The 14847-nt window shown below is 40.0% G+C and overlaps 1 protein-coding gene across 1 annotated transcript; it reads left to right on the plus strand.

The window, feature by feature from the left end:
* The first annotated feature begins 210 nt into the window (after positions 1–210).
* LOC131455413 (uncharacterized) lies at positions 211–14083 on the plus strand. Its single transcript, XM_058623020.1, has 7 exons — positions 211–382; positions 3113–3224; positions 6059–6228; positions 10272–10417; positions 11424–11580; positions 11700–11848; positions 12635–14083. Exons 1-7 carry the CDS (start codon positions 343–345, stop codon positions 12725–12727), a joined length of 867 nt encoding a protein of 288 aa, XP_058479003.1. The 5' UTR covers positions 211–342; the 3' UTR covers positions 12728–14083.
* The last annotated feature ends 764 nt before the right edge of the window (positions 14084–14847 follow it).

Here is a 14847-nt window from a genome sequence, read left to right on the forward strand (position 1 = left end):
ATATATATACATATATATAGTAGTAGACATAAGTTAGTATGTATGTGTGTATGTTGTTTATTTGTATTATTAGTATTTATATTTAAATAAGTAAGAAGTTAAGGAGGGGAGAATGGAGTCTGACCCACACCCCGGGTCAGTAGGTGGCGGTAATGCCCCATAATGTGGGTGGCCAGCCGCCGTTAAAAACCAAGAAGAAGAAGAAGAGACGCGACATCACTTCCCAATATTATTCCCTGCTTTTGAGGAAGTGACAGTTAGAGATTTGGTTCAGTATCATTATGTTTTCACAAAAGAAGAAAGCGGTTTTGTTCATGGATTCGTGGAAATGACGCCGCCACGATGTTGTTCATGTTGCTGTGCGTTCAAGCAGTCGTCCAAGGTAAAAGTATCACACACATGGACACTTTCATTATTTAAATACCAACGTTGTTATTTTCTACGAGGTCACCTGAAACGTTTCACAAAATCGAGGTAACGGATTCAACCGGGATATTTCCAGTTACACTGGCTGTGTTGTGTACTGTGTATAAACAATGACTGCACGTAGAGATCAATATAGCTTCTCCAGTTCGGTAGACGGCTCGAGGTTGGAGCTTGTTCTCTACGTTGCTACGATTTAAAATATGTATTGCATGTGTTTCAACAATGTTACGTTTAAATGTTATTAATGGCGGAAGTTCGGATCTGTGACTACGTTTCTAGCTTTACTTAAGGTGTTCGTCATAGTGCCAATAACCTCGAAATACCTCATTAGCTGATATAGAGTAGCCTTGAAAGCGACGGTAATCTACTGCCGGTCGAGCCAACCGTCACTTGCCGTCGGCTTTCCGTGGTCAAATCAGCCGCTCCTAATGTGAAGTGCGACGAACATTTTATTCTTTACGTCAATTCTTCTCAAACGGTACAAACCAAGGAGTCATATTTTCGGTTTTCAAAATAAAGTCATATCGGACGGGAATACAACGTACTGAAACGAAATTGTTAAATTATATGCCAAAACAATTATATCTTATCATTGTGATTACATGTAAAAATGTAGTCAAATGTATTGTAGCTATATGCTGTATATAGTGGAGCTATAGTCCTTCATCTTTTTTTATATTGTCTGTCTTAATTAATAAACATATTTCTTCTATTTGTACCCTGTAATGATTTTTGGCTGCCGTGACACTGCAAATAATATGGGAGGAATAAAGGAATAACTTTCTATTTTTTTGAAAATAGTTATTAGTTTATGATTTCAGTTTTATTGGATTTAGTACTTCTAAGACTTCTAATTCGATGTCCGTCTGGAACAAAATATAGTATCTACGGTTTATAAGCTGACAAATATTAGATAATTACAAATATTTTCTCGAAAGTCGACGGGGAAAACTTGGGGAACGAGTTCCAGGCGGACAGCATCTCCAATCCCGTGACTACTTCTGGTCCATTGATCTGTCGCTCCAAAACTCAGTAGCCAACGGCAGGCGGCTTACCAGGCCAAAGAAATTAGGTTAATAATCCATTTTTGGAGAGGTATACAATTCACAATTTTTACTAGTATTTTATGGTTTCAGTTTGATTGGACTTAGTACGTCTTGTACTTTATGTGCACACATAGTAGTTATATCAAGTCTGCATGTGCTAACGGTTTGTTCAGTTAGCACATGCATAAAATTACCTGAAGGTACACAGTGAAGTAAAAAAAAAAAATAGAATAATAGGAATGTTTAATGAGTATTAAATGTTCCTATTTTTTTACAGACAATATAGACAAATCCGGCAAAGTACCAGAAGTAAACAAGCCGCCATTGCTGTGGTGGCGTCTCCCTCCAGTATACGCCTGACATATGTAAAACTGACATGTCCTAGCTGCACCTCTTAATCCTGGCTTGGCTTATGTGAAACGTGAAATCTTTTTAGTTCTGCTTTTGTGCAACAGTCCTATGTCTCCTTCTGTAATGATTGTGAAATGTAGCAGCAGCATTTCCTGACTGAGATTGAAGAGTCAGACTTTGCTGTTTCAGAGGCTCAAATGTAATTTGACAAACAACCACAAGTAAAAATAACAGGCCTGTTTTTTTTGTTTCTGGGATGAGAATCTTTTGCAGTCAATGACCAAAGTCTCGAACACATGATTAACATCACCTAACAGTGAGTTCCTTCTATAGAGATAGTTTTTTCTGGCTTTTACTGCAGCTTCAAAAAACAGAGAAGACACTTTACACATTACAGATATATAACAGAAACGGAGACAGAATGAACCAAGCCAGGGGAAAGAAAGGGAAATACTGTTTCCGTGTGCGAAGAGAGAGAGCAGGGATGTGTGACCACAGTACAGCGCACATAAACGGTGTCACAGACAAGAACGAGCAGTGGATGTTCAGTGCAGCCGACTGTGTTTGCAACAATCACTGATCTGTTTTGTTTATTCAAGTAAAAATAGGTTTTGTTTTCTCCTCTTTATTTTACTATCCAACACTTTTTTCCACCCGTGTGTGAAATCTTTAAAGACAGGACATGTTCTAGTGATATCTAGCGTCCATAACCAGTCAATTGGAAACTAACTGTAAAAAGAAGAGGTGTCATAGAAAGTCATGTCATATAGCAATCTGTTGTTACATCTGCACTGACCTCCAATAATTTTATCATACATGGAAGGCAACACCTTTCGTAGAAAGACGCAACCTGCTTGGCAATAACGTCATTATTGATTATTATTGTCATTTTTGCCTAATACTAAGTATCAGCTCAACTTTGTTCAGTTCTGGGCCATTTACATGTAACAACAGCAGGTTAGACATAGAAAACTCCACATACATCATGCCCTCAAGCTTAAGGTTAACTTACCTTTGGATTTTGTCCTTTAAAAGGTGGAAAAATGTCCCGCAGGCTGTTGTGTTCACATCCTCCCTCCTCTGACCCAGGGCTTTACCATTCCAAACTGTACCCTAATGTACCAAATCAATCCGTACCATGATGGTAACACAGCTATAATCTCCTTGGTGGAGTAACAGATCCTCTGCTGCCATCGAACAACAGTAGACTTCTGATGTTTGCTTGAACTGTAACTCTTTGAAGTGTTTTTTACTGACCTGTCCACTCTCATTTCATTTCTCACTTCCAGTAGTGTCTCAGGAGATGCTATCACCACCACTACACGTTCATGTTGATAAGTGGCTGCTGACATGGACACCGACTGAAGAAACAAATGTCACCTACACTGTGCAGTACCTTAGGTGAGGTGCTGCTGTCAAACTAACCATAACAGGAAACCTCTAACATTTCACAATGTGAAAACAGGCAGAGGGACATTTTGAGTTATTAACATATTCTGAAAGTGTGATTGCTAAGCTTTCCCACAATGTCTGAAACATGGAAAAACATTGAAGAAGATGTGGCCATTTGAATGTAGGCACTCCTCAAACTGATTTAGGGAGAATTTTAGCCTCAAAGGTTTATACCTTCTGGGAGCCAATAGGTGGTATCATCACATTTACATAGTCCTACCCCTCCTGGTATAGCTGTCAGTGACAGACAGACAGACAGACAGACAGACGACTTTATTAATCCCTTTGGGAGGTTCCCTCGGGGAAATTAACATCTCCAGCATCCACACACAGCACTGTTAAAAATAGAGAGTAGAATAAAATAAGATAAGAATAAAAATAAAAATAAAAATAAAAATAAAAATAAAAATAAAAATAAAAATGAAACGAAAAATGAAAGTGACCCATGCTATATATATGTATGTATACCTACATACACACAACACCTATATATATATATATATATATATATACATACATACATACACATCTACATGTGATCTACGACATCTGATATCTATTAGCCCACAGGACAGAAACTATTGTAGTAGTTTGAATAATGGTTATCAATAACAGGTCTAGGGACCCTGAGGGTGCTGTGAAAAGGTCTCAGAGAAAATATGAATATAATTTTCATAAAAATTAAAAACATAAAAGATAATATACTCTAGAGTTAGAAGGATCAAATATAGAAATTTTTTTCTAATATCAATTCAAATAAAATAAATTTAATTGGCTCTGTGGTGTAGTGTGGATGGAGCAGTCTTTTACTGAATGAGCTGAATGATGATAATGTGCTAACTATCAGCTAGTCCCTAAATCATTAGCATCACAGTCAATACTTCATACCCAAAGCTGTGTCATTCACACAGTATTCAAGCACATCAGGTTGGTTTGTTATTCATATTAATAGCAAATGCTTATATGCTCCCGTTACAGCAGGGGTGTAACTTTTTTTAACGAGGGCAGATTTGATAATGTGACGACGTCCGGGGGCCAATGGTCACTTCAGACCTTTTTTTTAAAAGTAATTTTTACATACATATGCACTGTTTAATTGAAATTTAATTGTCATTGTCACAATAATCATTTTTAAATGGCAATGTAACCACATCAAGGCCACGCAAGGAGTGAAAAATCTGACTGTCACAGATAGGTTTCAAACAGCTGAGCTGATCAGGGGGATACATGAATCTGATTTTTTTTTTGTCCAAGTCCCTCCCTGGTCATAAATAATACATTATAAAACCGAAGCTGCGGGCCCTACAAAATCTCACCGAGGGCCAGGATTTTCCCGCAGGCTGGACTTTGGACATGCCTACAGTTTATAATACGATCGTCTGGTCGCACATAAATTTCGATGTGTGTATCATTTGCATTTTAAAAGGACACTACTGTGCTAGCTAACAACAATGTAGCCACATAACGTTCTGAAACGCACAGTGGATTATTAAAAGATAGCGTTTAGCATGAAAAAACATTTTTAATCCCTGTATGTGATTTTGGATGAACATTAACGTAATGTAGATTAACAATGTTAATGAAAACTCACCCCATAAGAAGATAGAAGGTTAATAAAAGGTTTGGGGTGCTTTCTTTTCATCACGGGCATCATGTTGTCATCTCAGAAGTAACTACTGTGTCTGTTCGCCTCAAGGTGTCCAATTATTCTCATGGCCTGCCACTTTCTTTCGGCCGCTAAATAATCCATCCGTTTGTTGTTCATAAGCTCTGGAGGAAATTTGGAGCTACATGTTGTGACTTCATCTTCCGTAGCATTTCCGTAGCATAGCAGAAGTGAGATGGCATGACCAGAAGCATCTGTCTCGTTAAGAAGTACAGCCAAAGATTTGCACTGTAACAGCCACGGTTTAGTTCTTCTGCAATGCGTTTTTCCTTGTCCATCTTTATTCAACGGTGAAAACATACACAGCTTCTTGAAGCAGCAGTCTATAAAGTAACCATGTGTTTAGACATTAACATGTTTTCCCATTAAACAGGTCAACTTTTTTGCTTTTCCATTAGGAACGGTACACAGCTACTACTACGAGCGTGACATCCAACCCACAAATCAAACTGAACTGTAGATGAGTTAAAAAGACCTGAAAAAAAGTGTTAATCTTCAACATTTAGCAAGGAAATTTCTAAAATCTCAATATTTTACAGAGGAGTCTGGTGTATTTAGCAACAGCAATGCTGAAAGCCGGCAAGTTCAGTGACTGCCAGATGGAGTTTGCTGTGCTGCAGTCATGCAGGAAGTACTGAACTAATCTTTTTGATTAGCTGATTCTAATGATTCAGTACACCACAAAGAACCGTTTTGCTTGTCACTAGTTTGTGTGTCGCATGAAAAACAAGGTCACGGCAGTTTCTTGCAGCTGTGCCATTACGCCCCCGTAGTATTGGAACACAACTGCCTGATACTAAACCGAATAGAGTAGAGCCTAGTAGTGCTAGAATTGTATAAGTTTTACATACAGGCACCTGACATGTTTACATTTTGATTTTAAAATATCACTGAGATATAATTTTTTTTGACTTGTTTACAGTTTTGTCTATTATAAGAAATGGGTATTTCTTGAAAATGTTGTATTTTTTTGTGACGTCATCAGTGGGTAGATTCTTACCAAAATGAAATGGCAAAATACTTCACCTACCCATCACATAAAATTCTTGTCAAAAACTGTAGACAGGAAGTTGTAAACAGAAAGGCAAACTGATCTGTTTCTGTTCATTATCCACAGCTTCAGAAACGGTGCGTGGAGCGATGTGCCTGCGTGTGTCCAGACACCTTTCAATTCCTGTAACGTGGCTTTCACTAAAGCTGAGAGTGAGCATGGCTGTGTCTTGCTGCGTGTGCGAGCAGAGAGACATGAGCTGAGTTCAACACCAGTCAAGGCCTGTAGCAGACATGGTAAGGATCCAGGATGGGATAGGGGTGTAACATTACGTGTATTTGTCCCGAACTGTTTGGTACATGACAAATTATCACATATACTTTCAAAATATGTAGAGCAGTAACCACTACTGCAGAGTGGAACCGACAGAAAGGGATTCCACTGCATGCATGTTGCGTTGTGTGGCGGCTCCGTTCCGATGTTGCTGCGGATGCTTAATCCATCAACACCCACCCGCTTTGTTCTCAGCTCCATCAGTGTGCCGCACGGCCGACAGGTGAAGCATACAGTGGAAAACTCAATCACCACTTCCGGTTTTTATCAAAACCGGAAGTGGTGTATTGACCAGTACTTCTTACGAAGTAACCAGTCAAATCAGTTGAGTGAAGCACAGAGATGGGACAAAAAACAAAGTTTGCAGAGTATCAGCAACCCGGTCACTGAGGAGGATTATACAAGCACAGAAATGCCGTGTGGCCCACAGCTATTGCAAAAGAGAGAGTGGGAAACAGTAAAAAATCCTGGAGCAACAGGTGGGCTCAGCAGAGAGAGAAACAATAAACTGGAAAGAAAGAAGAGTGCTTTAGAGTGAACATAAGGATATGTTGCCTCCAGCCAAATCTAGGAGGCAGCAAGAGATCGAAAGACTGGTCAGAGAGAGAAGGCAGCTAGGAAAGTTAGAGATGTTCTCATGCTACTCCAGGAGGACATCAAATGCCAGTTGGCAACCTTACCCAGAGCAGAGAACTTGAGGAATCTTCGCAAGAGGAAGGAACACACAAGAACACGGTTCTATAAAAATCCTTCAAGTTCGTCAAAGACCTCTTTAATTAAAAAAAAAAAAAAGCGGAAAACTCCAAAGCAGGAACTGGAAGAACATCTGAATAAGGTCCACCATGACACGAAAAGGCACAAACCGCTAGGTATCCCATATGACATCCCACCTATTCAACCTCCTGAATTCCACCTGGAGACTGGCCCTCCAAAATGGAAGGAAGTAGAGAGTACAGTACGTCAGCATCAGCCCATGGGCCGTATAAGCTTAACAAGAAGGCACCAGATGTTCTAAGCTATGTTTTGGGGCTCATGAGGATAGTGTGGCAGAAGGGAATGATATCTAAGGCTTGGCGAAGGGCTGGAGGTGTGCTAATTCCCAAGGAGAAGGATGCAGCAGACATCAGTCTGCCTTCTCAACATTGATGGGAAAATCTTTTTCAGTGTGATCGCACAGAGGCTGTCCACCTATCTGGAAAAGAATAAGTACGTTGATACAGCCGTATAGAAGGCCGGCATTCCTGGGTCCTCTGGTTGCTTGGATCATACCAGTATGATCTGGCACCAGATCCAAGTAGCGAAGAAGGACAAAAGAGACCACCATGTCACCTTCCTTGACCTGGCTAATGCCTTTTGGATCAGTTCCCCACAGCCTCCTCTGGTGACGATCAAGTGACAGCAAGTGCAAATCGCGGCAGCTTAGCGCTGCATTTAGTGTGAGACACACATTTTAATAAGTTGACTAACTCACACACCACACATGACATTTCTCACACTGGTAAGTGATAAAAGTCACCACAAACAAAAATAATTATCTATGAATCGAGTAGCATTCACTGTTGCTGGGCCGCAGAGAAAAGAGTGTCCCGGAACGCAGCTTTAAGATCACTTGAGGCGAGAAATTAGTCATTTATATTTCAAACATGTGTATTAAGAGATGTATTTATAGTATGGCAGTGATGTTGTCGGAGATGATCAGCTCCGCCTCTGCAGAAGATTTTTTGCTGATGCGTTTTGTTTTTCTATATTGTTTTTAAAGTGAAAGTTTTGACCTGACAGTTTGAATGTTTGTATGTTATTAAAGAGACCATAGCATAGTTCTATCTCACTTGTGAGATATGGAGGTGTACTTACAAACATGAAGTCGTTTTTATGGTCAAAAACGTCTTAGTTGCTACAAACGAGCTGATGTAAATGTCTCATCACTTCTCACCAAAACTACACCCGCAGAACACGGACTGTCTTGTGATTGGACAGCCAACGAGAGCTTTCCCACTGTCTTGTGATTGGCCAGTTACCTGGAAGTGACGTAATTGGTACGTCAGCTCTCAGACCCACAGCTCCTCCTCTGGAAAGGCGGATGCACCGCGAGCAATTATCAAAACATTGAATAATGCCGAGTCAGAAGACACTGTGACAAGTGAACCACCTCCATTGCAAAGACTGCTGCAGGACGCCTGTAGCTTTGATATTGTTGTGGTTACCAAGATGAAAAACACACATGCAAATGAAACATGCTAAATGACAAAACAAGCACACAAAGACAGTTTTACGGTTTGTAAAACTTGTAATACGTATTGTTGTATTGTTGTCACTGCTCCTTCCTTTAGGTGAAGTTTGGTGCTGTGTCCTGCTTTATATTGCTGCTTTCAACCGTAGAAGAAGAAGAAGAACTACTCTTGTTGTAGCTGCTGAGCTTATCGGATGTACAGAGCTCAGCAGCTACAACGAGAGTAGTTCTTCTTCTTCTATGGTTGAAAGTACGTCACCGGATGTGCCCGGACTCTAGGGCCCGGACTAGGAGGCGCTGCTGTTTAGAGGAGTGGTGAAATTCGCCAGTGACGTAACTAGTCAACGGACGTGCCATTCTGCTTTGTAGAGCTCAGGAAAACAATCAAACCCTGTGCTCTCAGCAGTGGCTGAACTGATTGTTATGGACTTTTAGGGCTTATCGATTATCGGTAAAAAAGGCCCATATCGGAAATCCCTAAGAAAAAGTGTATTGCTGTTTTTCAGCCAGACCTTGACCTCTCGTAAAGTCTAGTCCCACAAGACTCCACTTTGAGGAAGATGGCTAAAAGTATTATGCGTTTCCATGGTTTTGGAACAGTGATCTCGATTGCTGCTACTGTTTGCTGTGGTTATTTTCAACAGAAGACAGTGGCATCGGGTGAACTCTGTCCATACATACCACCATCTTGTCTGAAGTGAACTGGTCATTTGACCCCCTCCATCGTGTCCAGTGACGTGTAAATGCGGAAAAAGCGCTTCCATTACACTTTCGCGATAAACTTTCATATCGGCATGTCTGTAAAATCACCTCAAGACAGCGTAAAAAATGTTTTACCGATATTTGAGAGGAGTCCTGGAAAAACAGGCAGAAACTGCCAGTTAATTACCGACATAGATCGCTGTCTGTTTGCATTAAATGACGCACTAAAAGAGATCAATAAAAATCGAATACAAACATCAAATAAATTAAAAATTAAATAAATGTTGTTTAATCAGTGTGTTTCTCATTCTGAATAACCTACTTAATTTGCAATTTAATATGTAAGTATTTTACTTTACTTACATTTTAGAAGCGCAGAATGCACTGTTTCCTCTGTGTGGCTCTCAGATGCGGCTGCAGTGGACATGGCTCTGCGGACATAGGATCGTCTGGCTGCACTTTTTTTTGCTGCTCTTATATTTTACAAAATCTTTCAGGTGTTTACATCAGGGTTTTCTCCTCTGCCCTTCAGCAGCCCAGTGCAGTTCCACTGTCACCCACGTGTGTAATTGTGCACTGAATTACTCATGCAACAAGCCTCTGTCGGCCTCTGATGTTCTTGTTGGCAAGCGCAAGTGTGGAAACACAGACAGACAGACACAGCCACTAAAAACAATATTTCACTCCCACTACATAGGGTAAATTATGTCACCTGTAGTCTGTCAAAAAGAAGTTGTCCTTCACCTTAAGATACTTATTTTTAAGTGTTGGATATAAGGCTGCAGATCATTCTTATAGTTATAATCATCATTATTTTTGACAATAGCTAATTTTAACATTTTTTTGTGCAATATCTAATTTAACTCTAATTCTAGGAACCTCTGTGTGAACGGACATTGCATTGCTATCTTCTCATAACAATTATCCACACAGTCGCACACTGCTTGTGTGATATTTGATCGTACGCTACACCAACGTCCATATGGATAAATGCCGATCTTTGCATGGAAATTAGTGTACACCCAAGTTTGATGAATGGAACCAATGAGACATGTGATTTTTGTTTTTATCCAGGTGACTCCTGCAGCCCGAATGTCTCTCTGACGGCACGATCTGGCTCCCTGACTGTATATCTGAGCAGCGACCACAGCATGGCTCATGAACACGGAGACCATGTCAAACATAGGGTTTACTATGGCAAGGAAGGAGAGTCCCTGCAGGTGAGATGTCATCATCACTGTAACCCTAACACACTCGCATCTGCTTCATTTATCATCAATTTGCTCTCTCTTGCTTAATGTTACTTGCTCATTGTTCTGCATGCTTTCTGGTTCCAAATCCTTCTCTGCACCCCTGTCATGTGGGGTCCCATAGGGCTCTATTTTCACCTTATTTGCTTCCTTGGGTTCCCTTCACTTGGCATCTCCTTTTGCTGATAAGAATAGCATCTGTTTGTTTTTTTTAAGTCCTAACTACAGTTTAGCAGGTGGAACTTTTGGTCTCACTGTAACCCGCACTCATTTTAGTGACAAACCATAACAAAATCTGCACTGGTGAAGGTTTGGATAATGGAGAAGTTTCTGACAGGGGCAAAAATAAAACTGTGCATTGTTTTGTAAACTAACAACAAGCCAATGTCAGACGAACTGAACAATGATTCACGACGACCAAAACCCAAGCTGGGAAAATACCTCAGTCTTGGATTCACGGTGAATGTGGTAGGAGATGAAGAAAGACCTCTCGATGGGTTGTGTCTCAAAACATTGGCAGGGGACAGCATTCGTATTGCTAAAACAAAAAATGTTATTTGCTCAACAAATTATTGATATTGGTAAAGTATTCTTTGTTATGGAGATGTATTTTTTGTTTAAAAAAATTACGCTATTATAGTTATAACTGCACATTTCATATTTTTATTTGAAAAATGCTTTCTCAGGAAGCAATATTGAGGTTATTTTTATTGCTAAAGCAAAAATGTTATTTGCAAAACAAATTATTGAAAGAAAAGTAAAAAGTTTGTTCTAATATTGTTTTTTCAATAAGTGTTATGCTTGACACATTGGTACAATTTCGTGAGAGTTTTTCTGGCTTGTTTGAACATTTCCTGCCCTTCAGAGTTTCACAATTCCTCCAGGCTTCCCATTATCATCCGTACTTTGTTTCAACTTGCCCATTTCTAAAAGTGCAATACTAAGCATCAGTGTTAACCAAACATCTCTTCAACAGAAATACAAGGATGCTATTTCTTCAGTGACCATTTCTAACCTGGAAGAGGGACAGCGATACTGTACGAAGGTGCAGTATGTGTACTTTGGTAAACCTGTGGGACTGGAAAGTTGCACCCAGTGTGAGGTCATCCCCAAGTCCATGGTCATTGCTGATGGTATGTACCTTTTTATTTTCTCAAGACATCTCCGATCATCATCATGTCAACATTTCATGATGACATGATGATAACATTGTAAGTGTGTGTGTGTTTATGTGTGTCTGTGTCTTTCCCAGAACACAAGCCAAAACAAACAGTGGTAATAATCATAGTGTTGGTGGTTTTATTCCTGGCCTGTCTGATATCTGTGATTGCATACGTCCTCATCATCCATCCTGGGAGAATCAAGCGGTGGCTGCGGCCTCCATGCAAGATCCCTGACCATGTGAGCATGAACATTATTGACCACACAACCGCTAGACATTTTTCATGGCACAGTAGGAAAAGGCCGGGTGTAAATAATGAAATAAATTAGGCTCTTGGTGAAAACATTAAAGGGATACTTTGGATTTTTGAATATTAAGTTGTATGACAGACCCCAGGAGTAGAGTGGACACAACGTTGTTAAGTCAGAAAAATTTTTTTCTGTCAAATTTGGGTATAAAAAGGTGAATTTAGTAACAATAACATTTTAGTTTTAAACTATTTTGTAATTTTTAGGACAGGTGGTCTTTGTTAAGCACTATACATTTTAGCCTCTTAACAAAAAGGCTCACCTAGTAAATTCTTCAGCAGCCTAAGTCCAACATATCTCACATATCTCATGTTCACTGCTTTATCTCTTGTAAAATGCTCACCCTCCTGCACCAAAGTCTATAGAGGAAATCATCCTTTTAATCTCATGGGGACACAGGAGTTACTAATCTACTGCTGCCTTTGTGTCATTAAATCTAAATAGTGAAATCTAAATGAAGTACTTCAACACCAAAATCACACATTTGAACTTCGTGATGGAGGCAGCAGTGGATCAGCAATTCTTGTGTGCAGGCGAGTTAGTGGTTTACACAGTGACACAAACTTCAGTTTATGTCATATGTCACATATTCATGAGATACTTCACTTTTTGTGAAGTGGCTAAAATCAGATTTGTCCTTGTGTCCACCACTTGCAGTCAAGATAAAAGCGACCCACTTTGCTGCATGTCTTAAATAACATTTTCTTTCTTTTGTAGTTTTTCTTCAAGCCATTTGCTGAGCATCACGTTCTCAGGAGGAGCAGCACCATTGAGGAGGATCACTTTGATGCCATTTCAGTCGTTGAATGAAAGCAGCTGCATGGTATGAGACTTGCAGTTGATGAACCTGTTTGAGAAAAAGAGACTACAACCTGCTGATCTGACTCCTCTACGTTTACATCTCCTCCTCTTCTTCCTGAAGCCGCACTCTGCAGGGACGACTGAGTTAAGCTTGATGACGATGGATGGCAGCATATTTGCACCTTTTTTCATAGATATATTTGTACATTTCCTGAATCAGAAACTGTCAAATCCAAGCAGAGACAGCGGTCACTCACAGTCACCGTGGTCTCTTTTTACTTCACTTTCTTTCTTGGGAGTGAAGTATTGTTTTTGGTGGCTCTGTGTGTGTGTGTGTGCGTGCGTGCATGCATGTCGCACTTGCCAACATGACCACCAGAGGGCACCAGAGGCTTGTTGCAGGAATGGGGTGAAGTCTGCCATCTCTGATTGTCTTGATATGAATTTTCTACAATTTTAACTTCAAAGCTGATAAGAAAAATCTGAATCTACAGTAAAAAGCATTTAATTTCTATAATGTATAACTTTTTTTTTTTTTTTCAATTTTCTTTTTTACACCAGTCACAACATACTGTAAATTGTTGACCTGTAGCTTCTAACTCACATAGTATTAAGTAGTTATGGTTTAGTGTAAAGAAGCAAACTCTTACAGTCCAACATGAAACATCATTAGAGCAGAATGAAACCTCTTTAATATATCGACAGAATTTGATGACCCACATGTTTTAAGACTATCAGCCAAGGAGCTTGTGTTTTCATTCCTATTTTCTCTGAAATCTTTGAAAATAGTGGAGGTGGATCAATGGGTGGATGCAGGGAATTGTTTTTTTTTTTTACTCTTTGACATGGTGAGATACTGTAGCCCAATAGCTTTGGTGGTGGTATGAACTCTTTGAGCACCTTTCTAATTGTAATCTGTAATCTGGGAAAAACACTATATGGGTGAAGAAATTATCTTTGTCTGACTCTCATCCCGTCACATACTCATTATGTGATCAGTCAGTCAGTCATCATCTACCGCTTTCTCCTCCACCAGAGGGTCGCGGGGGGTGCTGTGCCAATCTCAGCTACATCGGGCGATAGGCGGGGTACACCCTGGACAGTCCGCCAGTCCATCGCAGGGCCACACACAGATAGAGACAAACAACCATTCACTCTCACACTCACTCCTATGGTTAATTTAAAGTGTCCAATTTCCCTAATCCCCACATTGCATGTTTTTGGACTGTGGGAGGAAGCCGGAGAACCCGGAGAGAACCCACGCACACACGTGGAGAACATGCAAACTCCAAGCAGAAAGGCCCTTGTTCCAACCGGGGCTCGAACCCTGGTCTTCTCACTGCAAGGCGAGAGTGCTAACCACTATATCACGTGGTTAGCACACTATATCACGTGTGGCCCGGGATGAGAGTCAGACAAAGATAATTTTATAGCTTTTATTTTATATAAAAACAATTATAGATTATATTAAAACAATTAATCCTTTCATGTTAGAACTGTTTTGGATGCTTAGCAAACATGTTGATCCTGTTACTTCTCTCAAACCTACCAGCTGAAGCAGATAACCCCCAATCACTCAGTCTTTTACTTCCTGTTGTCAAGTGTTTGCTCAATATGTGATGTCTTATTGTGTAAGGTGTCTTGAGATAATGTACGTTGTGATTTGTTGCTAACATATACAACTACAAATCTGCTTTAGGACAACTTAATAAATGTAATACTGATACTGATAAACACTGTTGTAGGAGCCATTTATATTTGTGTTAAGTTTTTGTTTTCTTTCCTTGTGGGTCTGAGTGTGTGGCTTAGTGACTCTTTGTGAGTGTAAGAGCCAAAGAGGTGTCTACCCCCACCTACAGGAGGACTGGGAGACCAAAGGTGGAGTCCAAGGGGGAAGAAGCCCTTAAAAGACCTGAGGTCGCAGCAGTTGGGCGTGGCTGAGTGGGCAAACAATTATTTGACCGTGTTGAAGCCCATGTGAATCTGTGTTAAGCCATATGAAACCAGACTTTAAGTTTATTTTATTTTGTCATTCTACTTTGTACTAATAAATCGCTAGAAGAGCAACTACATCAACTTTCATCTCATTCATTCTTCATCTGCACGCGTCAAAACCACACCAACTCAGT

The sequence above is a fragment of the Solea solea genome, chromosome 2 (genome assembly GCF_958295425.1).
Source record: "Solea solea chromosome 2, fSolSol10.1, whole genome shotgun sequence".
Lineage (NCBI taxonomy): Eukaryota > Metazoa > Chordata > Actinopteri > Pleuronectiformes > Soleidae > Solea > Solea solea.